This window comes from Anguilla anguilla, chromosome 4 (assembly GCF_013347855.1).
Source record: "Anguilla anguilla isolate fAngAng1 chromosome 4, fAngAng1.pri, whole genome shotgun sequence".
NCBI lineage: Eukaryota > Metazoa > Chordata > Actinopteri > Anguilliformes > Anguillidae > Anguilla > Anguilla anguilla.
This window is the reverse complement of record NC_049204.1, coordinates 64,972,194-64,999,063: the sequence shown is the minus strand read 5'-3', so window position 1 is coordinate 64,999,063 and position 26,870 is coordinate 64,972,194. Positions and strand designations below refer to the sequence as shown.

The 26,870-nt window shown below is 47.5% G+C and overlaps 1 protein-coding gene across 1 annotated transcript in view; it reads left to right on the top strand.

Moving 5' to 3' along the window:
* Positions 1–6,243: 6,243 nt before the first annotated feature.
* The window catches only part of exoc2 (exocyst complex component 2), an 85,700-nt gene continuing 65,073 nt past the window's right edge, over positions 6,244–26,870 (top strand). The window contains exons 1-3 of the mRNA XM_035414926.1: positions 6,244–6,364; positions 19,220–19,369; positions 26,294–26,470. Coding sequence (XP_035270817.1) covers positions 19,252–19,369; positions 26,294–26,470 — 295 coding nt within the window. The 5' untranslated portion in view covers positions 6,244–6,364; positions 19,220–19,251. The remainder of the gene's footprint in view (positions 6,365–19,219; positions 19,370–26,293; positions 26,471–26,870) is intronic.

Here is a 26,870-nt window from a genome sequence, read left to right as displayed (position 1 = left end):
ACGTACAAGCACACAGGCACACAGATATACACTCACACACGCTCTCGCATGCAAGCGCACGCACATACACACACACTGACACACACACACACACACACACACACATTCTAGAATTTGAGAATCCAGGCCACATCATTTCTTTGTAGAGATCCGAATCATGCAGCAATTTGTTTCTGGAACCGGGGTGTTCCCCAGAAACCAGGGGATCTTGGATGCCAGGGATGTGCTGAGCTCAGTGGTCCCACACAAGGCCTGGGATTAAATGTTAATTAGGCCGACTGGTCCAAGGATTTTTTGTTCACCAGCTTTGGCCACTCCATTTTAAAGCGGCCTGGCCTTTTTAGAGAACCCTTAAAGTGATGGTGTATATTGATATTTGAATGTCCACCTCAGGGTTTTGTATGTTTCGGCTGCGCAGTTGGCCAGAGCTGCGTAGCGTGAGGCTGTGTTCGGTCCTTGGCACTCAGAAATTTCTGTTCTCACCTGACGACAGAGCACTTACACTCTCAGGCACCGCGGAGCCGAACTCTGGACTGTCATGAAAGAACGACTCTGTTTCTGCGCTTGCGTCGGCTAAGCCGAGATACAGTGGCCACCCTTTCTAAAAAATCCTCAGTGACCGCTTGGTGAGGGTTTGAACCCAGAGCCCTCTGGTGATGGGGACTTGAAAGCACACCCACACGGCAACAGAGGGGCTAACCGTAGCTGCGGGCTAACGGCTACAATCGCTTGGTTTTGCTTGTTCTGGGGCCGAGTGTGATAATGGACTCTGACGCTGGGCGCGTAGCACGTCCCCCTGTTAATAAGCGTGGACTTTGATGCCGGTGGATCGAAGGGGGGGGGGGGGGGGGCGTGAAGCACTGAGCCTGGGTAACCCCCTCCACACTGGGGATCAGCCGCTTATTGTTCTAACCCAGGTTTTTAACCCCCATGTTGCTGAGAAAATACTCCCTCGCCCCACGACAAACCCCCCCCCTCCCCACCCACTCCCCCCCCCCTTTTCCATCACCCTGCTCTGGGCTTCTGAAAGTGGCAGGCTAAGCCTGGCTAATGGAGGGACAATATTTGCGTAAGGGCCACTGTGCGCCCCCCGCCCCCCCACCCCTCTGATGCACCTGTGTGGTCCCGCCAGGTATCGCCGCCCCTCATCTCTTTGATCGGGGGCTGTGCTCTACTCCTGCCCAAACACCCGAATGTGTCTGAGGTCCGTTACAGCCCACGGGCTTCTGCAAGCTCAGCGCAAATACCCCGTCACGAGATTACCATGCACAATATTTTTCATTGGCGGGAATTTTTGTATGAGCCAGTTTCTCTTCGCTCTGTATGACTGAGTGTACAGACACTCACACACGTGTGTGTATGCGTGTGTGTGTGTGTGTGTGTGCGTGTGTGTGGTACGTACATACATATAAGATCATATATATATATATATATATATATATATATACACACACAGTATATATATACACACATTCACATTGCAAAGAAAAGGGTAGGGTGTTTCAGTACAAAATTCTATATCGTATTTGCCTGTTATTTGAATCAGTGTAGCTACATGTATGTGATGTACATTATGAGGGAACCCCCTCTATCTCCACCTTCATCTTCAGAGTACCGGGGGGAGGCAGCTGTCCCAGCAGACCGGCTGAATGGGACTTTGTTTTTCACCCGTTTTTTTTGCCCCCCCCCCGTTCCCACTGTATCCATCCAAGGATTTTCCAAGAAAACCTTCGACGAGGTTTGGATTTCCTTCGCGGCTAGTGCGCGATCCGCGCACGAAGGCTTGCTCGGCACGGAGAGGGCGTTCAAAGAAAAACAAATGAAAGTATCGAAGGTTTATTTAAATCTCTCGATTCTACATCAACGGCGGTAATGCAAGCTAATGATTAGCTACACGTGGGTTGTGTGCTTTGCGCTTTTTTTTTTCCTTCATTGCGCTGGAATCTTTAGGTCTGTATTTTTATAGGTGGCTAGTTAACATCTTGACAAGACCCCAAGGTCTCATAAAATCCACCTTAGACGCAATATATATTGACGGTGGGCCTTGGTGGGCGAACATCAAATGAAGCTGGCGGTGGTAAGCCAGGAAAAGAGATTTAACAAGTTCATTAGATGAATGAAAGAATAAGGATGTCAATTATGTTAATATTAACACGGGCCCGTTAGCCTAGGTGCTACGTGATCCAGAAATGTTTACCGTTTTCCATAGAACTCAGCCAGAATTAAAGTGTAAAATGTACTCTTGGGGCCTTTTCAATAACTTGAAAAGGAGCATGTTTGTAAATCTGGTGTACTGGGGACATTCTGATTGCAGCTGGCATTAGCTTTTGGGCTGGTTGAGGATTAATTTCATGCAGGTCCATCACATGGCCATTGAATTACGAACACTAGTGTTCCACATCTGCGCACGTCATTGAGGACAGTCAATAATGAACTGAGGTCACAAATTTGTTGCTAACCTGTGGCATGGAAATGTCCCATCAAGAAACAGGGCTGTAATCTGCGCCTTTTAAAAAAAAACACATTTTTCTGAATTTGGGCCGTACAGCACTGTACACCATTTCTCAGAATTAACTTTCAAGGTAACCCAAGGGAGGCTACAACAGGCTAATTACATTACACAGTCTGCAGTTGTTTCGAATCTGTTCCCCTGAACACATCGTGCTTGCCCCAATTAGGCGTGTGCTGTATTACGTCACCAGGGACGATGTGTAGAGAAGGGATTCAGTCATCCCCCGAGCCGCATGCGAACAGCGGCGAGCGCTCAGAAAGGGGGGGAAATGAGAACAATATGGTGGAGATAATGAGCCTTTGACATCATTCTGTATTTCAGAGGGGCGAAGGACGCCTCTGCCCTGCGCCCCTGCCAAAGCAGCTCCTCTCTGCAGGGGAAGAGCTCAGGGCTGGCGGCGTACACAAGGCTACCCCAGGCTACCTCCACTCCTGCAGACAAAGCAAGTTGTAGAAAATGACAGTGATTGATTTCTCTCTGCCCCCGTACCCCTTGACCCCCCCCCCCCCCCCCCCCCCCTCGCTGTAACGGGCCAGTTGGATCCGAACGAAAGCAGTTCTTCTTCAGGAAGGAAAAAGTCCGCCTCCGTTCTTCGCAGAGCTCACTTTGGACCCCGTGGAAAGGGCCTGGACAGGATTCTCCGGCTCGATATTTACAGTGACCGCTTCCCCTCTCTGGCAGGTGGCCCATGGGAAAAAAAAAAAAAACGGCCAAGACAAACATCGAACAATGGGGTCTGGGTAACGGGGTGCCACGGCAACAATGGGGGCCAAAAATCCCAGAGTTCCTGTGCCCCCCGTGGCATCGATGACACCACTGTCTCCAGACCGCTGGACATACCTACGGCAGGCCAGGAGAGCGAAGCCGGTCAGCCACATATCTGTTACTGCTGTGGGGACAGGCGGCATGGCCGCTGGCAGCTGCGTGCAGTTAGGGTCAGAGTTCATCTCGTGGAATGCCGTGCGATGCAATCGTTCTGATCCACACTATGGGTCAGATTCAGCCGAGGTTTTCATTTTTGATTTTTTTATTTAAGAGCATTTTACTTCTTTTTTTTATTTCGAGGTTTTTTTTTCCCCGTGCTCCTAAACTGGAATGGTTGATCATAATTCCAGGCCTGTCCCATCGCTGCAAAAATCTGCTATCAGGGAGGGTGTGCAGCAGCGCGCACAAGCTCCCGACGATGGGTGTGCACACAGCTTCTGCCTGTGTCATACCGCTGCGGTCCAGCTGCGGAGCTGTGCAGCTGCTGGGGGGTGGGGGGTGGGGGGGGCAGTTCCCAGAAACCCAGTGGAAGAGAAGAGCTGCCGCCGCTGCTGTCGTACTCACGGGCAGAGTGAGTTCGATCTTAACCCCCTCCAGTGAACAAAAAAAAAAACCTCATCGAGGGCGTAAGGTGCAGATTTATGAGAGCTGTGCGCTACGCAGGGCCTAAAGAAGGCCCTGTTTCCACGCATCCCCCTCCCCAGGGGGTCGGCCCTGTTTCCACGCATCCCCCTCCCCAGGGGGTCGGCCCTGTTTCCACGCATCCCCCTCCCCAGAGGGTCGGCCCTGTTTCCACGCATCCCCCTCCCCAGGGGGTCGGCCCTGTTTCCACGCATCCTCCTCCCCAGGGGGTCGGCCCTCGCACGTCGCGGCCGGGCGTTGTGTTAGCGAGGGAGCGCAGCGGCCTCCCGACAGAAGTCGGCCGATTTGGGAAGTGGTAATGAAACCAAATGGTGTGTGAAATGGACGGCTGCACCGGGCCTTGTTCTCTGTGGGGCGAGGGTGAGGGCGGGGGGGGGAAGGGGCGGACAGGGGGGAGTGGGGGAGTGGGAGAGGAGGGGGGGTAAATCAGGTCACCGTGCCAGCAGAACAAAATGGCGTGGATATTACAGGGTCACAAAGCCATGGGGAGAGAGAGACAGACAGACAGACAGACGGACGGACAGACAGACCGACGGGGCAGGCTGTGCTGGAGGAGGCGACCCCACCACGCCTTTAACGTCACGGTTTAACGCGAGGAGCCGGCTAGCGTGTAGGGCGGTAAACTCGGAGCGGTCCTCTCATAGGTCCGCCGTGTCTCCACGGCGATACACTCAATTCTCGGGAGTAATTACGCTAAGCTGCGTGCTTATGCTAGCAAATAGCCCCTGCAGTAATTTGGCATTAACTACAATCATGCGCCGGGCAACGCTGAACTCGATAGAGCGATAAGCGGGGGGTCAGCCTATCTGGACCCCGATCCCATCAATTATCAGATTAAAAAAAAAAAAAAAACCACGTAATTGTGAAACACAGGTTCCCCGGAGGTTCCTTTTCCCCTTATCAAAGAAATGTCCGCCTTGGACAATTTCGTGAAATAAATATATATTTCCCCTCAGCCTTTGCCTGGGTGGTCCCCGACGCGGGCCCTTGTGATGATGTGCCGTTCCCAGAACAAGTGGCAACGCCGTGACAACGCCATGGCAACGTCGCGGCCGCGCACCATGAAAGGCAACGAAAATCCCGGAAGCACCGACGTTCTCGGAACGTTTCCGTAACCTCGGCGGAATGCCTCAGCAGCACGAGAACGCTATCTGCTGCCGAACTTGGTGTGCGCACCGTGCAGCGAACATTAAATTCAGAGACGATGTGTTGGTGGCGATTTAAAATGAGTTTTTTTAGTGACCAGTAAAATTAGTTGGTTCTGCATTGGCTTGACTATGATTATTCATGATAATGCATTTGTGTTCATAATAACAGTAGCAGTAGTAATAATGATAATAATAATAGTGTATTATATTGTAATTTGACTACCGCTGAAATACATTTAAATAAAATTTACATTTAAATCCATAAATATTTCTTTCTTTTTTAGAATAACATATTTGTGATTGCCACATCGTTCACATGAAAAAATAATGCAATAATAAAAAGTACATTGAAAGGATGACACAATGATGCGAATGATGTTGGGGTGAGAATGTTCAGAATCAGGAAATAATAATTTGTGGATTTTAAAGGATTAAGTTGTTTGCTTCTCGGTTTGCACCCCACCAACCGCCCCCCCCCCCCCCCCCCTTTTTTTTTTTTTTGTTGTTGCTTCAAACACAAAGCCTTCCAAGTCATGTGTCAATCAGGCTCCAGGAAGTCTTTATAATAACAGGATGCTTACTCTGTAAGGAACAGCTGTGTGAAAGATGGAAAATGAGTAATACAATAAAATGTAAAAGGCTATTGTTTAATTCATGCTTACTTGAAAAAGAGAGGTCTGCCATTCCCAAAAGCTGGATACCACAGAGGTGGATGTAATGACACAAATTTGCAACAAAAAAAAGGAATAAATTAAAATAAAAAATAAAAAAGTAAAAAAGCAGTCACACACATTATTTGAAATATCATGGAAATTAATTAACGTACAATTAATTAACTAAAATTGAATGGCTGAATTTCACAATCTTCACAAAAAAATTATGAAAAGCTCGCAATTGCAAAACTTCCATACAAATTCTATTTTTTTTTTTTTTGTCCAATGCTGTGCATCATCCATCGTAATGGAAAGTGCTGCATGTTTTATTGTCAATTACATAATATCTAAGCTTGAACAATGCTGAAATAAAATTCTACCCACCAGGGAACGACATCTGACATAAAAAAAAAAAATTCCCAGGGCATTATGGCCACTTCAATTCATGAATTTAGTATAGGTTAATTCCCTCAATCGGCCGAATTTAAATAGAATTGGCCCCAGCCCTGGATTCCACAGCTCGCTTTGCAACCTTCGCATCTCCTGAGGCTGAGCAGTGACGTTGTCAGGAAACTGTAACCCGGAAGTTGATGTAATTCGCGACATTCGAGGTCAATCGGAGCTTCATCCTGCAGCTTGTAGCTGTAAGTGGGTCTTTTAATATATAACATAATTTTTACGTTACACATACGATCATAGTCAGCTTCCTGTTGAGTAAGAGGCAGATAGCACGCAGTAACATTCATTGTGCTGTGCTGCCATTCACCGAAGAACGGTTTATTTGTTGTTAACTTGCAAACAGTCTAGCTTGCTCGCCAGTGTTTTGGCTAACCTACCTAACCTAGTTAGCTACGTCTTACTAGCTAGGCCAGTTATGAAGTTGTTCGTATTGGTATCTGTAGTTCCTTGTACGATTATTTATGGCATTGCTGGATTAAAAATGAAGTGGTGCTTCGAGCGATATTGCGTATTTTTCATTAGCTAACTAGCTAGCTAAATTGTCCTGTCAGCGGAATGTTCATCTGTGTTTCCGTAGGAAACTGATCCACCCATTGCACATATCTTTGTTATAACGGAATGGGACGACGGCGTTTATCAACGCTGTGCTAGAGCAACAGACGTGGTATAATTCATTGTAATATTCCGTGTATAAATGTCATGCTACGACACTAGCCCTGTCCTCTTTGTTTGCTAGGTAGATACCTGTCATCTGTGCTTCAAGATCTTTACCATTAACTTGGCTACGTTAGTTACTTGCTTACCGTAGCAACATTTGCTAAAACGCTTTGCTCATTGGGTGGTTAGTTAGCGTTGGCCCTTGTACGATATTTGCCGTTCAGTATCACTGCCTGATTGTCAAAATACACTCTTCCCTTCGCTGCTACTTGGTACCCTTTTCATTGTCATTAAACGTTGGCGGTGGCAGAAATTATACTATGAGGTTTTAGCAGTGGCACTTGACATCGGTCTTAAAATTCTTATTTTTTCGCCTATCTGGTAAACTAATTTGACAAAACGAGACAGTAGCAAATAAGACCTTACTTATTGACTTTCGGAAACCAAATGACGCGCCATTACCAACAAAACATGGAATTTGTGTTCGTCAATATCTTTTGGTTTTTACATAGCATACGTAGGAAGACTGACGCATTGTAGAATTCTGATCATAAACTGGAGTTTGCTGGTTTGTGTCCAGTCTGCTGGTACTCTCTTGAACCAGGATCTGTAGTACAGTTAATATTCAACTGCATACATTGATAATGTACTAACTGTAGCCTAAATATTAGTCTCCTTAGACAATGGTGTCTGTATAACACAGCACGTATGAGATGTGTAGCTAATCAAAGAGAATGCATGTGTGTTTCCATTTGGATTCATTATGTGGGTGAATTTAGTTGAGATTAGCTAGTGGGGTTGGAAATTATAATGTATATAAACAAGGCTGAATTAGATGTCCTGCTTTTTTGAACGTTAGAATCTGAATGTCATTACCACCATGCAACATAGCAAACAAAAAAAGCCAAACATGTTTGATGCTGGCTTTAGCTTAGAAGATAATGATTCGCAGACATATTTTCATAAAGAGAGATGTCTTCATTTTGCGAAGACATGTTTCAACGGCATTGTGCAAAATAACTTTTTTTGGTATGCATTGCAAACACGTTTTCAAAACAGCTGTTCTTTGCCAGTGTGAAAATTTTGAAACCGTAACATTTGACAACATTTTTGTGCAGGGTTTGTGAGAGGCATACTGTTGGCAAAATACAGTAATCTCTCCTTTTTAATAGGGAACATCTGTTTACAGTGTGGGAATTACGGGATTTCAGTGTGACTATTGGACGCTTCTCGAAGCATTATCTTTGAAAGGCCGTTGAGTCTTTTGCTCCGCTCCGCTTTCACGCAAATAAAGCCGTACCCAAAAAGTACTGGGGCTCTATTGCGTCAGTCGTCACCGTGCAAACTGCATAATGCACCCCGTGCTTTTCTGTGGTGACACTATGCCAAGCACAATAGGAGCAGATGAAAGCAGTTGGCTGTTTGTATGTGAGGAGAAATCCCCGTGGCTCCATTCCTCGGAACTGCTTTGCTGATTTTTTTTTCTTTCTGAGCCGTGCGTTTGCTCGCGCCGGTCCCCGCAGAAGCAGAGCGGTATGCGATCGTTCGTTTTCAGCAGCGCGTGATAAAGGACTTGGAGCTCTCGGCTATTAACCTCAGATATAAACACGAGTTTACTGTGGAGAGTGATTTTTTTCCCACCCTTTTTGCTATTCCTGCTGTTTTCATTGTGTTTTCAAAGCATTATTTTTACTTGTTTCTATTAAACCAGCCACATTTTCACTGCTGTGACATGTTGTTAGTATTAGCACTTCAAATAAAGTTTATCCAACGATTTGCTCTGGAGGCATTTATTATGACCAACACATACAACACTGACAGACAAACTTAAGGTGCCATGGAAACTTTGGAAGTGATGTTGGGGTCTCTCCTTTGGCCAAAAATCTGAAGGAATACATAGTACTGAAATTTAAAAAAATTATTATTATTATTATTATTATTATTATTAAAATTTTTTTGGCGGAAACGCCTTTAGCTTAAAAATGTTTCTGTGCTTGGTTTGTTCCCTATATCTTTGTTGTTTTATAAATTTAAGATTAGCTTAGCATTAGTCTATATCAATATGAATATGAAACTGTATTGGGTAGAGTTATATGAATCAATCTTGCATCAATGCAAGCTAACAATCACCCCCCCCTGCCCCCGCCTGGCCTCCTCCCATTGTCACAGGACTATGGTACCCCTGTCTGCACTTCATGTCTTTAAGCAAATTACCTTTTGGGTCCTTCTTGGACTTGTTTGCTAATTATTACAGGTTTATGAAATAATGTTTTTTTCCCCGCTTTGACCTCAAGGTGACAGGAATCAGACCCCCCCTCCCTTCCCCCCCCCCCCCCCCCACGCCCACCACCCACTCCCAGGCTGAAAAGCTGGGACCCTGTTCAGTAGCAGCAGGGCCGAGCATTCGTGCTGTTACAGCTGGAACATGGAAATTTAACCTGCTGGTGCTCTCCATCGTTTGCTAAGCTTAAGGTTGGAAATCTTTTAATGTGACTTAAGCCAGCTGATGTTGTTGCATGTAAAGATATGTCAAACAATAACAATGGTTTTGTCTTTTTTTAATGAAACTGAAAATGCGTTGTTCCATAATGGCGCGGCGATGTGGGCATGACTCAGGCTATCTGTACGGATCCGGGCGAGCCTGGTTTGGGTTGGAGGGGAGCCATCTTCACGCAAAAGAGACCGGCTCCCTCTCCGAGCACCCCCCCCCACCCCCCCACGTCACTGTTCCGTGTCCCCGGCCCGGCCTGGCCCGGGGGGGGGGGGGGGGGGCCTTTTGACGGATCGCTGGCCATTTCCTGACTCCTGCACCAGCTCTAATTGGAAATTTGGGTGGCCTGCTTATTTATATTGGTGGAATGCGCCGGGTTATATTTTCATGGTGCTTTTCTCAGCAGTGCAGCGTTACAGATCCCAACAGTGAGCCTCAGAGGTGGGGGGGTGGGGGGGGGAGGGTGCTGTGGGGTGGGGGGGGTTATGTGGCGCCCCTCGATGCTGCACCCCATCCCGGCTCCCATGTTTTCACAGTCCCTTGTTGAAGGGGGGTCTGCCGCCGGGGTAAAGCCGTTTGGGGGAGGGTTGTGGGGGGGGGGTGCAGGGGGGGGGTCCGGACCGCACTTCACATTTTACACTCTTTACAGTCGTGTTTATGAATACACCGTATGTTTTACACTTAGCATTTACTGCAGTGATTATTATACTCTACATTGCTCCTTTAGAACTTTAATATTTATTATTTGTGTTACACATTTTCTGCTGTAGTTAACAGCACTTAACGTGTACACTTGCTGTTAGCAGTATATTTCACATTATAAACTTAGAATTTGTAACTTTAATATGTATATTTCACACTTTAAATATTTCTGTATTTAACACACCTCAACATTTCACGCTTTTCATTCACTACGGTCATCAGTACGTGGTAGTGGGCCCTGTACTCTGCAGAATCGATACAGATGATTCTGACTTGAAGGGAGTGTAGATGATGTTTGTGTTCGATTAATATGATGAAATGTATCACTCTTTATAATACGTAACATAGTAGGAGTTTATTAGATTAAGTTGAACGGCAGCATTTTAGCTTTTTTTCTTGTTGGATCTTTAACAAAATGCTGTATTTAGTTATGAAGATAATTTTTAATGTGGACATTTCGTTCTGTTTCACTGAGAAGTTTGAAATGGTAAAAAAATGATTGCATAATAGAAATGATGCTGTGGAAATGTTGAATACTTTAATTGAAAGCCCAGTAATGTTTCTGATAGTTAAGCCTTTAAAAATATGTCAGTAAATGAATGTTCCATGATATTGGGATTGTGTTTATTTTTCCAGTGGTTAATGAGGACCTGCTGCCTGACCAGGAAAGGGGAGGGTAAAAGGGAAAAGTAAAACCAAACAAACAGCCTATCAAAACATAACAAACAAGAATAAGCAATGCCTGTGCTTGACCTACACTGACACTGCTGTCTCATTGGCTGGATGAAAGCAAAACGCTTTTTCATTGGCTGGATGAAAGCAAAAGCTTTCTCATTGGCTGGTTGAAAGCAGAAGCTTTCTCATTGGCTGGTTGAAAGCAGAAGCTTTCTCATTGGCTGGTTGAAAGCAAAAGCTTTCTCATTGGCTGGTTGAAAGCAAAAGCTTTCTCATTGGCTGGATGAAAGCAAAAGCCTTCTCATTGGCTGGATGAATGCAAAAGCTTTTCTCATTGGCTGGATGAGTCGTCGCGGAAGGGGTTCACAGGCCGCTCGTTCCACGTGAATGAAGACGCAGGTGTCCTCAGGTGAGGTCCCCGCGCCGTAGTCCACGCCCGGCGCGCGTGCCCGTCGAGTTCGGCTGTGAGGAACGCCAGGTGGCATCGCCGATTGGCCTTTACCAGTCCGCTGGGGACGGGCGCGATCGGGCTCTTTTGAAAAGGTGTTTTTGTCGATTTGGGTCGAGTGCGTTTGCAAACGGCTCAGCCGCGCGGCTTTATCGGTCTGCCTGTGAGGAACGCTCCGCGTTATCCGCTTCTCTCCGTGGGGGGGGGGGGGGGGGGGAATAAACGGTGAGGGCGGATATCTCTGGTCCCCGGCTGTCTCTAATCCCAGTCAGAAACCGTACGAGCCTCGCTAATCTGAGGCAGCGCTGCCTGCTGTCAGGAGCGAATACACAGTGATCCATATGCTAGCTATTATTATTACGGAGGAATTATACCTTTAACAAAAAAACATCTGTCTTGTCCTTGTGCCTTTTTTTTTTTTCTTCTTTTCATTTTCAGCACACCCAAATGTGGCTTGCTGCCTCCAAACAGAGAGCTGAAGCTTAGCCCCGCGTTTAAACTCGCGTCCGTGTGTTCCTATCACACGCAGAGCCACACGGCCAGTGCAGATGTGCGTTGGGCAGATGTGCCTTCGTGAGTCAGATCTGCTGTGATCCACTCAGCGTTGTTACGGGCAGTTTTACCCGCTGATGTTCCAGGAGCCTCTGTTCACCCTGTTAAAAGGCGTTTTTCATGTTTACGCCTTTACTGGACCTATTTGCAATAGGAATAGGAACCTGTTGTGTGTCCCTCATTGGCTGTGCCCTTCGTTGCTGGTCCAGGCGAATGAGAGGTGAGGTGGGGTCGAAGGTCAGAGGTCAATCTAGAAGTGAGCCACTCTGTCAGGGTCCTGCGTTTTGTGTTAATGTCCCACAGGGCCTAATCTTTGTTAAGGTTTAAGAGGGTGGATGTTCCTGCTTGTGAAAAGCTAGGCCATTTGATTCCCCCCCCCCCCCCCCCCCCCCCCCCAGCTTTTAGCCGAAACAAAGTGTAGTGCCCACCCACTCTGCTACGATAGACTTACTCTCCATCTAGGTCATTTTTGGTCTTTCAGGGGTGGAGAATACAAGTGTTTTGGATGACCTTGTTTTACAGGCAAGTTCAGGAGATGTTCTTCCCAGACAGCTCTGGAAATGGGCAAAATAAAAGTTTTTTTTTTTTCTACAAAATTAGAGCTACTAGATTTGTCATTGTTAACATTGTCTTATCAGTTTGGCCTGAAATAAAATGATTGTCCTTTTTATGATCCGTACGTCTCCCCAGGTCAGACAGAGCATATCGCGCGTGCTGTTTATCCATTCGATAAGGCGCACATCCACGCACATCCTTATAGCTGTGGAGGTCTTTGAAGTTTGGTCTTTTATCTTGTTTTGTGATGCAGTGAATGGCTTACTTATCTCAGTCCAGCCCACACAACTATTCTTCACTTTCAGGAAGGAAAATTTGGCTGTGCTTTTCCAGAGACATCTCTCTTCGCTTTCTCATTGTCATCAGTAACTGATTACACCTCAGTACTCTGCAGTTCTCCTGCTTTTGGAGCGCTTGATTTGTGCTATCTTGAAAAATAATACTTTTAGGAGCACATCTGCCAATAGGGATGCATTAGTGTGTGCCTACATTTTTAAACTTTAAAAGGAGCACACGAGTTCCTTGGAAAAAATGTTAGCCTAATTTTAGCCCTGCAATCCTCTGCGTAAAAGTTGTATTGAGTGCGTAGTACACAGTGCTGTTCAGTTCTGTCCAGTAGGGGGCATCATAGATATCTGCCCTGACACAGAGTACATTTCAGCAGCAGTGCTATTGGTGTTAATCGATGTAATACTAGCATAAGGAATGTTGTGGGGGGTGGGGTATGCTACATTTTATATTAAGGCGTGTAATTTATGTTCAAATAGTGAAGCGCAAACAGAGGTGTTCGGATAAAAGAGATCCTTGATGGAGCGGTGTTTGTTTAAAGTTGGGACCGTGTGACGCGTGAACGGCAGGTTGGGGGGCTGGCGGAGGACAGAGGTGTGTGCAGGGGGGGGCCCCCCCCCGCCCCCCGCCCCCCCCCCCCCCCCGCCTGGCCTGAAAGGGACCCTTTGTGTACCGTGCAATCGCTCCCATATGTGCTCCCCTCTCTCACAGGTGAAACAGCTCTCTGACCATTCTGCAGGCCGCCCCCAGACCCCCCCTAATCGCTTGTGAACGAGAACCCCCCCCCCCCCCCACTCGCTCCGTCCTGCTCTGGGTTGCTGGAGATAGTGTTATTTCCATTTTTGTGAAAACAACATTAGTGTTTTTTAAAACATTTTTAGGAGAAACTAATGTTGGTGTTTTATGGGGACAGTAGCGTTGGTGGTTTTTGGGGACGGTCATGTTGGTGCTTTTTGGGGACGGTATCTTTGATGTTTTTAGGTTGCTTCATTTGGGGATGGTACTGTAGCCTTTTTTTGTACCCCCTTTAATGTGTGTGTATATGTATGTGTACATGTATGTAAGTGTATGTGTGTGTATGTGTGTATTTGTGTGTGTGTATGTGTACATATATTCATGTGCGTGTGTGTCTGTGTGCATGTGTGTGTGTGTGTGTGTGCATGTTCGTGTGAGTGTGTGCATGTGTGTGTGTGTGTGCATGTGCGTGTGTGTGTCTGTGTGCATGTGCGTGTGTGTGTGTGTGTGTGTGTGTATGTTCATGTGTGCATGTGCATGTGCGTATGCGTGCGTGTGTGTGTGTGTGTGCGTGTGTGTGTGCATGTTCGTGTGCGTGCGTGTGTGTGTGCGCATGTGTGTGTTCGTGTGAGTGTGTGCATGTGTGTGTGCGTGCGTGTGTGTGTGTGTGTGCGTGTGTGTGTGTGTGAGGCCACAGTATCCTCTGCTCTGACTCTGGTACTGTGTGGGTTGGGGTGGGGCAGGAAGGTTGTGAGCTATAAAGGGCCTCAGTACAGGGCTGTTACCAGAGGGGCAAATTACACCCCTTATGCCCCCCGTGCCCCCTGCCCCCACCCACCACTACCTCATCCCACTCTCATAGGCCGAACTCATCTGCACTGCACTCTGTGTGCATGGGGTGTCTCTCACACTGCATGGTTATTTCCTGTTGTGAGTTGTGGGAACTGCGAGCTTTAACTGTAAAATCGGGGGAAATAAGACCTCGTGCTGTTAAGGAAAGAACAGGGAAGATGAAATGCTGTGTTACTGGGGGGGGGGGGGGGGGAACGACGCACACGCAGCCTCACACCTGCAGGTGAAAATTAAAGTGCTTCTCGGTGCGAGCGTGTTTGTTTGGTTGAGGGGGTGACGGTAAAAACGGCGTTCTGGATGATCGCGCCCCCCCCCCCCATCCCCCCCCATCCCCGTCCTCGGGTAGGACCCCCCCGCCCCCCCCCCACGTCCCCGTCCCCCGCCCTCGGCGTGCCGTTCAAAGGCTGTTTGTCCAGGATGCGGGGCGAAGGCGCATTGTGTTTGGGCCTGATTGTGCTTCGCCTCTCGGTGGGTGGTGGGCGGTCGGGCGGGCGCGGGACGGCGGCCCGGGTCAGACCGGGCCTTTGATTCGGCGCGGGGGGGAGTGGGGGCGGACCCCCGCTCCACGCGCGCCGAAAACAACACCGGCGCATCTAAAAACAGGCCTCGATAGCCTCGAGAGACTCCCCAGTCCCACGCTGCACGCCACAGAGGAGGAAGAGGAGGAAGACGATGGAGAGAGAGAGAGAGAGAGAGAGAGAGAGAGGGAAAGAGGTAGAGAGGAAGAAAGGACGGGGTGGGTCAGAGAAAGACGCTGTAGGAAAGAGAGGGAGAAAGGAGCGCTACAGTCATGTTTATGTAACGTGTAACAGTTGTTTCGTTTTCAGTGATCATTCTTAAATTGCAGCGGCCACGTTTTGCCTTTGTGCCACGCCAGAGGCTCTGGCCTTTTTTACTGCCTGCCAGTGTCACTGTGTGTTTGCCGTTAAAAAGCTCTCCCCCTTCCCTAGAAATGAAATACTGCAGTACATTGTAAATGTATTTTTGAAAATATAAAGATAAATAAATTGTGCTGTTGTGTACATTGCAAAAAAAAAGTATATATATATAGAAGCCTCCTGTCTGACAGCTGGAATATAGCCTAGTGTGCTGTTATCATTTTATTTCAGTGTCGTTTCAGTCCGCTCATTTACCGCAGAGCAGTTTTCAGCCTCTTGCGTTTTTCGTGTGTTTTTGTCTGGTGCGCAGCGCAGTGCGACTGGAATGTAGTTTGTGATGCGGGAGGCTTGTGTCTCTTTCGGCCCGGTTAAGTGCTGCCTCAGTATCGGTACGTATCGTTGCGCAATTGTTTCCATCTGCTTTGAGACGGGCGTTTTGTGTGCGTTATAATCCGGGCCGCGAATTTACGTCGAACCGTTTCCCAGGACATTCTGAAGGCGCTCCCGTCTAATTGGCACGTTTGGCGTTGTCGCGCAGTTTAAAAAATCATACACGCACGAGAGCGCTGGAAATTACAGCGAGGTGAAAAGCTATTACCGGTTTCGGGTCCTCTGCGGCGCGCGTTCCACATGGAGAAATCCCACGCGCCACTTTTCCCCTCTCGGATGTAATCAGCAGCGGAATCTGCCCGCGAGTCCCCACTTAAAGCAGCGTGTTCGCGTGAAATCAAACCTGCGAATCTCATTTTTTTTTTATTAGTTTTTTTTAACCTGCCTTTGTGTCTTTTGTATTTTGCTTGTTTTGTTTTACTCCAATACATCAGTCTAATTTGGAATGAACTTTAAGGAAAGACACAGCTAACAGCACAACAATTTTGTTTTAGTCAGTTTCCATATTTTTAAATTTTATTTTTTTTGTGTTTCTTTCATGTTGATGGCTTTCAGATCAGGAGAATGGGTAAGAGCTGCCAACATGGCATTTCTGAAGCCCTGAGTCACTGTGGGCAGGTCCACCCAGCCCTGCCCAGGGGAGTTATGGGTAGGGCGAGGAATCATTGGCTGACTGAACAAAACTACCACTTTTGAAAAAAATGGTTAAAAATACTTTTTCCAAGTAAAACAAAACTAGAGTTTTACACCTGTTAAATAGTTCATTATTGGGAGCATTTAGTCTGTACCACAGTTCCTCAGCAGATTTTTGGATAGAAACTCCTTCTGCACTTTTGGTGAGCACCCATTGTCATGTGACTTTTGCAGTGCTATTGTGCACTTTCTTGCCAATACTGTTTTTGGTGGGGAAGGGGGAGGGGGGGGGAGGGCGGGGGCGTGTGTAGATCCAACCGGTGTCCATCTTCTCGATTCATCCGGGTGAGTTCCAAACCAAGACGGGGTTCTAGGGTGGGGGGGGGGGGGGACTAACAATCGCCATCCCTCTTAGTCTCAAAAAACTGCTGAGGCAAGCAGGAAGTCGTGAGGCAACAGTTGCTCCTCCCCGCCCCGCCCTGCCCTGCCCCGCCCTGTCCCCGCCCCGCCCCGCCCGACCTCACCTCGAGCGTGGGCCCAGGTTTACCCTCCGCAGCGCCAGGTTAATGCCCCGCTCGACCCGCTGCCAGACAAAATTTGATTTGATCCTCTTTTGAAATTTTTTTAAATTTTTTTTAGCAAAATTGCTAATGTAAAAAAAAGGCTTTGATCTTTTTAATTGATTACATAGCATCTCTAGCTTACTGTAGCACAGATCTGAATGCATGGCTGTAGCCAGGAGGGCATGAAGACACCAGCTGCGGTGTGAGTCGAATTGTTCCTGTCTGGAATTAGCAGGGTCCTTTGCTGCCCTCTAAAGGCTGTGAAAGGAAACTGCAGCAGGTTTTTCTCTCTGGGGCCTGAAAGATGCTCAGGCCTGCTGTGCGTAACGCACGTTTTTTTTACACAGAACCTCCGATATAACGGCCGCTCTCCGGGAAAACAGCGCGAGGAAGGCCCGCGTTTTATCTCACTCCCTGCCCCGTTGTGAATCTCGTCAAGTCGTTCAGCAGCTTCAGTAATCCGCAGACTCGTCGCTGTGACGGATTGTGAGTGTTCACGTGCGGAGTACGGAGCTCGGCCAAAGCTGCTTCATTGCAGCGTATCTGGCCGGTAAATGCGTTTGCTCTGTGCCTGGGGCTAAGGCGCTTCAGATGCAGCACTTTTTCCCGTACTCTCTGTAACGGCAGTGCGGTGTGATTAAAGAATCTCAGAAATACCGCACTTCATATTTCTGCACTGATTATCAGTCCTACCAGGCGCACACGGGGCCGTCCAATCAGAGTGGGGTTTTTTTTCTCAGCCAGTCTGTCAGGAGATTCTCCCTGTCAGAGAGCTAAAATGGTACAAACTGAGCACGCTCAGTGCCTCAGGTCTCCTGGAGCTCGGTGAGTGCAGGCTGCGCTGCGATTGGCCGGTGGTGGAGATGGGAGTGGGGGCAGCAGGCCGCCCTGCGATTGGCCGGCGGTGGAGACGGGCGCAGCGCGGAGGCGGGGCCTGGAGCGGGGAGCGGAGCGGAGCAGCGTTTGGGCAGGGTTCCCGGGGCAGTGCGAGGCCCACAGTAAAGTAAACACACTGGGGCTTCTCTGGGCCCGCTCCCCAGACCACACACCCAGACCACACAGCGCCTGCCCCGGCCCCTCGCACGCAACGGCCCCCCGAGCTGTCAGTCTGCCCGGCCCGCGGAGCGAGAGAGTGTGTGTGTGTGTGAGAGAGAGGAGTGTGTGTGTGTGTGTGTGTGAGAGAACTGTGTGTGCGTGTGTGTGAGAGAGAGAGAGCAGTGTCTGAGTGTGAGAGAGAGAGAGAGAGAGCAGTGTGTGTGTGTCTGAGAGAGAGAGCAGTGTGTGCATGTGTGTGTGTGTGAGAGTGTGCAGGGAAGTCGGGGGGGGCAGCGGCAGGGGGGGTCCATCCCAGCTCCCCGCTGGGAAAACACAACGGTCGTGCCCTTTACCAAAATGAGACCCCCCCCCCCTCCCCCACCGGCCTCACCGCACACACCAGTAGGCCCTGTCGAATGAGCGGTGGAACACTTCTTTAAAGAGAGCTGTTAACCTCCCATGTCCCCCTGTGTCAGCCTGCCCCCCTCCCCCTGGCCGTTTGGGGGAGGATGGGTTGTGTCCAGCCAGGGATGGGGGGGGGGGGGGAGAGGACCAGGTAAAGGTGAAGGTGTAGGAGTGTGAGCTCAGCTCCACATACCCCTGCTGTAAAAGGCTTTCTTTGTTTTTTTATTTATTTTTTTATTTTTGCTGTTGTGTTTTTCTCGTGCATCGAAACGCCGAATGTATTGAATTAACGTTTTCTCTATTTCACATTTAACCGGAGAGGGAGGCCTTTCTCGCCTGTTTTCCTGCAGGATGCTTGGCTTGCGTAAACGGTCTGTGCTGTTTACTGAGGCCGTTACTGTACGTGAAAACAAAGTAATAGTCACATTGCGATGCTGTGAGTTGCTTTTTTATGTAGGCTACGCTCAAGTTTAGCCTACTTACAAGGAAGTTTCTTCTACTTTATATTAAGAGAACAAAAAAAAAACTCATTTATTTGACAAAGAATGCAAATCCGCTTTACCATAAATGTCTGTGCAAGTGCTATTGCATGTTTGTTTTTTTTTTTAGGATTTTAGGAAATACCGTAGTGCCCTTATGGAAGAGTAAGGCCAGTTCACCCTTAATGCTAGCGCTTTGAACCCACAGTGCCACTTTGCACTGCTTAGTGTGCTGTTTTTGTTCTGGGTTTGCTGACCGCTACATGGTACCTCGGTCAGTCATTCCTCTGTCTGTATTAGCGCTGCTACATAAACTAAGTCTCTTTTTATAATACAATTTGCTTTACTGTTATTTATCCAACGCTTTTATCCAGAGCGACTTACAGTGCAAACACGGAGAACGTCTCTGCCGTAGTTTTTCTCCTCTCTCAGTTAAAATTCAAATCTAATTTTCTGGCACGTTTTATTGCCGTAAGGTACACGCGCCACGATAACGGCACAATCAATAACCGAAACGATGCTAACAAAAACGTGTGGGAAGAAGACTATTAATAGGCCTAAATAAAATAAAACACAAATAAAAAATAACGATAATAAACAGATAATAAAAAACAGTTGCAGTATAAACAGCCTTGTTTTAGTTTTGCTATTTTTTGCTCTCGGTTGCTGAGTGACGTGTCTGGGTCTTTTCCGTGTTGACAGGTAACGGATCCCAGCTAAGCCTCACCACGACCATGTCTCGTTCCCGCCAACCCCCGCTGGTCACCGGCATCTCGCCCAACGAGGGCGCACCCTGGACCAAGGTCACCATCCGGGGGGAGAACCTGGGCACGGGACCCGCGGACCTCATCGGTAACTCACTTACTATCGCCTCCTGAGTAAACTCAGCAAAACTGTGTTTACCTGTGATTATTTCTGATGGAAAAAAAGTGAAGAATGCTTCTGAGTATTTTAAGCAATGGGCCTGAATTCAGCTCGGCTGTTATGTGTATTTCTTTGGAAAGGGATTTGAGATCGCCCTGACCCAACTGTTTGACGTTTCTGCGTATGGAACGCTAACAATAGACGAATAGCTCTCGGTAATTTTTTTTTCTTGTGAGTTAATTACACAGTGATCAAAGTGATCGCGGGAAGTATCGTTCGTGAATTGTGTTTTTTTCCCCTTAATCTCTAACTGAGTGCGCGAGGAAAGATGAGATTGTTTTATAAATATCCAAAAATTGACATGTGCTTTGCGAGATTTGCACATTTACTGTAAATATGAAGCCATTATTTCCTAAGGTAACTTGTGGGAGGATTAAAAAGAAGAAAAAAAAACACATTTTATAATCATTGGCTTTCAGTAGATGTCATTTCCAGATATTGAACTAATTTTTTTGTTTGTTTCATAAATCATGATCACGAATTGATTCTTAATTCCCTATAATCTAAATAATGAAAATACAGTTATTTCATTTTGAATAGAAAATAATACATTTATATTCTACAAATGGTGATAATGAGAACTGTTTGAATAAAAAACACTTTACATACAATTCAAATAATATAAAATATTTTTAAAGCATATTTGAGTAAAGCATTTGTAAAATTGATTTATGATTTATGTATAAATAAATGCGTTGAGTTTTACATTAAAAACACATCAAGCATTTTTATTTCGTATTTTTAAATACGTGCTCAACATTATAATGCCAATTTGCAATAATCATAATCCATATCATGTGTTGAATTCACCTGAATTCCAGTAGGTCAAAACCTTCATTAAATGAGCTTTATTTTAGTAATCACATTTCTCTCGCGCTCCCCTGAAATATCCCTGATATTGCTGTGCATGAAAATGTTTTCAGATAAAAATTAAGACAAATATTTCTCTATCAGGCATGGAGCCATGTGCGGTGCCTGTGGACCTCAAATGTTTTCCAAATTTAACGACGGGGAATTTAATAATGTGCCGAGTATCTGGAATTGGCGTTCTTTTTGGACTTCGGCACTGTTATTTTGTCTCATTACATCGGCTGGAATATGTACACAGCGACCGAGGGATGGATTTCGATCAAAATTTTTCGGTAGGCTGTGAAAAGGCGAGATGGGAAAAATCTTAAGTGTGTTTATTTTACAGAGTTTTGATAGAGGGGGAATTTGAGGATATGTTGCTAAAAAGATACTTTGTGTAAACGGTGCGCTGTTCTCTCTCGTTGTTATGCTGAAGCGATCGATATGTTTAATGCTATTTTGGTCTGCCTGTAGTCTCCCTCTAAAATAGTTTGGTAACGGATTATATTTTTGATTTTATGAAGAATTGCGTTTTAAAATTTGATAATGTGCTTTGTCTTGGTTCCAACAAAAAAATTAAACAAATAAATAAAAACAAACAAAAAAATGTCATTTTTGTTTTATGTTTTGAATTTATTACGTATTCTGAATTTTATTTCTCAGTTCTGTCTGCACATTCAGGAAAAAAAACAGTGCAGGTTACTGATAACACGGTAAAATCCGCTTAATTGGCAAATCCTGAACCATTTTCCCATTCATTCAGTTGTAAAGAGATGGCGTATTTCTGAGATTTTCATGGAATTACGTCCAATTACGTCACATGATGATTTATAAATATACCTTAAAAGTCGGCAGATGCCTCATAATTAAACTGACAATTTCCCCATGAAGACACAAACCCGCCAAAATTACAAAGGTAGGCGGTTTCTGTTGAAAATAGCAGACGCTGTGTGGCACGCGCGGTTGTTGGCGCTCTCTGTCTACTGTCTCGTTCTTTCGTGCAATTATGTTGATTATACTGAAGTTAATTTAGCCGTCAAAACTTTAAAAACGTGAAATGCAGTATAATTCAGGACTAAGTTGTACCAATAAAGGCAGGACCATTTCTAATACGTTTTGTTTTTGTTTTTGTTTTTGTTTGTTTTTGCGCAATTTTTCATACGCGCGGACTCGGCGGCTTGGAAAAGCACTTGGCGGCCTGCCTAAAACTTTTCAAAATTAAATATATTTATGTTTTTTTTTTCCAGATAAATTACAAAATATCTTCAGAAAAATACATTTTTGATAATTTTACCCATGATTAGTATTTTATCTATTTTTATTTGATAGCATGCTTCAAATTTTTAGATTTTTTTAAATGTCAGCCCATCAACTCATAAGTCACTTATGTTATGTCGATGTTATTATGTATGTGATATTTTAATTTTACGATAAAATTTTTTTTTGCTGAACACTGAAGAACCTACCTGATCGTGAATCACAAAGAAAACCAGATTTGATGGGTTTAAGTTATAAACCCATCAAATAAATATTCTGGTAATATATTTGGTGTGCGCAAATATAATTTAGTATTTTTTGCAGTTGAAGTGCAGGCATCGAGACATCATTTCAGATGGGTACTGTTCACAGCCCTTGTATGAGTGGAGTTATGTGATGTTTCATGACCGCAAGTCTCGGTCCGTGTCTGTGTGTGTACTGTATGTGTGTGTGCGTCTGCGTGTGTCTGTGTGTGTATGTGTGTGTGTTTATGAGTGAGTGAGTGCATGTGTGTGCGAGTGTGAGCATGTGTGTGTGTGAGAGAGAGTGTATATGTGTGTGTGTGTGTGTGCGTGTGTGAGCATGTGTGTGTGTGAGAGAGAGTGCATATGTGTGTGTGTGCGTGTGTGAGCATGTGTGTGTGAGAGAGTGAGTTTATGTTTGTGTGTGTGCGAGTGTGAGCATGTGTGTGTGTGTGAGAGAGAGTGTATATGTGTGTGTGTGTGTGTGTGTGTGTGTGCGTGTGTGAGCATGTGTGTGTGTGAGAGAGAGTGCATATGTGTGTGTGTGTGTGTGTGTGCGTGTGTGAGAGAGAGTGTATATGTGTGTGTGCATGTGTGAGCATGTGTGTGTGAGAGAGAGAGTGTATATATGCGTGTGTGAGCATGTGTGTGTGAGAGAGCGTGTACATGCATGTATGTGTGTGTGTGTTTGAGGAGCTGTATTCCCTTTTGGGCTGTGGAATGAGGTCCTAGCCGCAGGGCTCTTGGCGGACACTGAGGGCGCTGTTTTCTGTGTGGCGCTGGGGAGGCCATGTTGTTGTGTTTGTGTTCGCTGATCAAGTTTCCCTCAGTATCCCTGTTTAGCTGCGTTAAGGATGAGTCACAGGAGCAACATGGCCGACGCAGGCCCTACACCGGGACCCAGAGAGGAACAGTACTGCAGGGAGAGCGAGCGAGAGAGAGACAGAGACACTGAGAGAGAGAAAGAACTAGCTGGCCTTCTGCTAGAGGTTGTCTGGCAGTGACTCATGAGCCTGCTGTCCTTTTGTCAGAGAGGAGCTCTCTCTACATCTCTCTCTCCTTCTCTCTGTCTCTCTCTCCATCTCTCTGTATCGTGCTTCTTCTCTCTATATTGCTCTCCTTCTCTGTTTCCATTTCTCTATATCTCTCTCATCTCTATATCTCTATTTCTCTCTCTATCTCTCTGTCTCTCTCTCCTTCTCTGTCTCCATCTCTCTACATCTTTCTCCATCTCTATCATCTCTCTCTGTTTCTCTCCTTCTCTCTATATCTCTGTCCATCTCTCCCAATCTCTATATCGCTCCTTCTGTATCTTCATCTCTCTGTATCTTTCCATTTCTCTCTCCTCTCTCTGTCTCTCTCCATTTCTCTATCTCCTTCTCTTTCAAATTCAAAATGCTTTATTGGCATGATATATTTTCGGATACATATTGCCAAATCGTGATGATCAATCAGAATAATAACAACGATGACGGAAATATCAACAGCAATAAATACGAGGCAAGAAATATAACAGAAATAGAATGTGTATTCGTATATAATAATAAACAGTAATTATTATACTGCGACTAAAAGATATAAATAGACATTATGTAATTAAAAACAGGTACATGTGCTGTATATATTAGTTAGTGAGGGTTAGGAGTCACTGCTGTCCCTCTGTCTGTGGCAGGAATCTACATATCGTGCTGCCAAATCTCTCTCTTTCTCTCTCTCATCCCCCTCTCTCTCTATCTCTATCTATCTCTTTCTCATCTCTCTCTCATCTCTCTTTCTCTCTCTCATCCCTCTCTCTCTTTCTATCTCTGTCTATCTCTTTCTCTCATCTCTCTTTCTCATCCCTCTCTCTCTTTCTATCGCTATATCTCTTTCTCTTTCTCTCTCTATCACTCTTTCTTTCTCTCTCTCATCCCTCTCTCTCTATCTCTATCTATCTCGTTCTTATCTCTCTCTCTCATCTCTCTTTCTCTCTCTCATCCCTCTCTCTCTCTCTCTATCTCTTTCTCTCATCTCTCTTTCTCTCTCTCATCCCCCTCTCTCTCTATCTCTCTCTATCTCTTTCTCTCATCTCTCTATCACTCTCTTTTTCTCACTCCCTCCCTCCCTCTCGCTGTTTGCCTGGTGTGATGTGCTTGTGTGCTGTCCTGCCAGCAGAGCCCGTGTGTGTCTCTGGCGTTTCTGTGTCCGCTGTGTCTCCGGGGTCGCCGGGCAGCGCCCCCTACGGGTTTTTTGGGTGCTTTTCGCTCGGGACCACGTCACCGATGTTCTTCTCCCTCCGTGACTTTATCCTAAAATCTGTTTGGTGAACAGCGCGATCCTCGGTTTTTTGCGATCTGGTTTTTTTTTTTTTTTTTTTACGCGTTCGCTTCAAGGCTCTGCAGCTATTCTCTGGAAGACGACGAAACGAAACAAAGCGAAAACTAAACGAAAGGGGGGGTGGGGGAGGAGGGTGGGGAACCGGCCCCAAAAAGCTGCGATTCGCATGTGGCGCGCTCAGACGCGAGGCCGGGCGGAATCGCTGCGTGACCTTCCAGGCCCCGTCCCTGACGAGCAGAAAAATAAAATAAAGCCGTCCCGTTTTTTTTTGTTTCTTTTGTCAAAAGCCGGGCCAAGCCGCCCGCCCTCAGTACACAGGCCCGGGACGTTTCAAGGAAAAAGCTTTCAAAGGAAAAAAAAAAAAAGCCTTCTCCCAAATTTACACTGAATGAGTGTTGACTAAAACCTGCTCCCCCCCCCCCTCCCGGGTGGTGGTGGGGGTGGGGGGGTGGGGGCTGATTCGGCGGAGGCTGGTGTTGGGGTCACGCGGGGCTGCAACCCCCCCCGCCCCCCCCCCTCCCTGTTTGATTCGCGGCCCTGGCCTGTTTTCATAGCCCGTGTGAGGGCTTAATGAGAAAGCCTCTCCTGATTACGCCCCCGCCCCCCCCCCCCCCAGCCCCCCCACCCCGTCCCTAATCCACCTTAGGCCCCGACACATAACACGCTTATTGGAAAGATTGTTGCACTTGTAACTGTAGGTGTACTTTAAGCCGCCGAAAACATTATCGCAAGATGGATCTGGCGGTGGGTCCGGGCCCGGCTGGTATGCGCTGAGGGCCGGTGGGGGGGGGATGGGGGGGCGGGGGGGAGGGGGGGATGGCCACCCTGGCTGATTTTCAGGGGGGGGGGGGGGCGGGGGCTGGAACTCGCCACTGCGCCACCAAGGTTTCCCGTCGTGGGGCTAACGCGCCTGCTAGCCTCTCACGGGGCTGCGGTGGTTCCATCGACGATTCGTTTTTTCTGTTCTCCTTCGGACGCAGCAGATAGCTACGTGACTGCGTTCCTTAGTTCCAGTAAATTTAGCCTTTACCGGTACTAAGGGGCCTAGCCCAAACCAAAACAGCCCCAGGACCAAGGGGCGTCCAGATACTTTTGTATATATTTATTAATGCGTTCGGTGAAAACTGAAGTGCCACTGGAAGGGCCTGTATATCCCCTTGGCTATCAGATGAAGTGGCCAGTCAATAATAGCCTCAAATGCAACACATAGCAGCTCTAACATTTAAAAGAAAAATTATTTGCCCAATAAGCAGTAATACTGATGTTTGTCATCCACGTCTGCCTGTCATCTCCTTAGTTATCACGCTCATAGAGCGACCCACAGAAGGACAGACAGGCACTCAGGGCTGTTGACACGACCTCTGCCCCGCGCACCGGCTAAAATTAGCCGTAGAAATGAAGTGCTAATGGGTCGCTCCACACGTGTGGGCCGGCTGTGTTTCGTTCGCTCCTGCCCTGCCCCCGATGCCCCTCGCCTCACAGAGGGGGGCTGTCTGCCGGGCCAGAACCGGTCTGATCCGGTCCGATCCGGTGTGATCTGGTCTGATTGGGTTTGGTGTGGTGGTAACGGCTGATGCCCCTCCCCCCACGGCGGCGGCGGTGGCGCTGGTGGGGACGGGGGCGGCGGCAGGGGTGGCGGCGGGGGCGGGGGCGGTGGCGGGGGTGGCGGGGGCGGGGGCGGTAGAAACAGGGAGAGCAGATGAATGGGTAATTGCCTGCTTGGGAGCGAAACGCCGGCGGTGGGGGGGGGGGGGGGGGGGGGTGGGGGGGCTGTGATAAATGTCCTCTGGAGTGGGTGATGACGAGCGCCGTGTCCCGCCGGGCCCGGGGGGGGGGGGGGGCGGAGGGGCCGGGCTGAGAGAGCGCCGGACTCATTTTAGGGGGGGGGGGGGGGGGGGGGGGGGGGGGGGGGGGGGGTGGAGACAGGTCGGCCACCTACAAGACTGGGGTCCTGACCCTGTCTGAACTTTGACCCCTGGTGATTACCAGGCGACAGGAGCGTAACGCCCACGGCCTCCTCCTCCTCCTCCTGAGTGAGTCAGGGAGTGAGGTTGCTCCTTTTCTCTGTGGAGAGAACCCCCCCCCCATCAGAAAGTGTCTGGCTGTTCATCATTATTTTAGCATCTTTAAATGAATTTATGCTAACGTTCTGGTATTGGCCCCCCCCCACCCCCCCCCCCCCCCGCAGGGCTGTCTATCTGCGGACACAACTGCCTGCTCACTGCCGAATGGATGTCCGGCAGCAAGATAGTGTGCCGGGTGGGGCCGGCCAAGGACGACAAGGGGGAGATCATCGTCTCCACCAAGTCCGGGGGCAACGGAACCTCCACCGTCTCCTTCAAGCTCCTGAAGACCGAGAAAATAGGTGAGCAGGGTTCTCTCTGTGTGTCTCTCTCTCTCTTTATCTCTCTCTCTCTCTGTCTCTCTCTCTCTCTCTCTCTCTTTATCTCCCTCTCAATTCAATTCAAATTCAATTCATATGTCGTATGAGGAAGCGTGTTTGAGAGCGTGTCGTATGAGGAAGCGTGTCTGAGAGCGTGTCGTATGGGGAAGCGTGTTTGAGAGCGTGTCGTACGTGTGAGCGTGTTTGAGAGTGTGTCGTATGAGGAAGCGTGTCTGAGAGCGTGTCGTATGAGGAAGCGTGTCTGAGAGCGTGTCGTATGGGGAAGCGTGTTTGAGAGCGTGTCGTATGAGGAAGCGTGTTTGAGAGCGTGTCGTATGAGGAAGCGTGTTTGAGAGCGTGTCGTATGAGGAAGCGTGTTTGA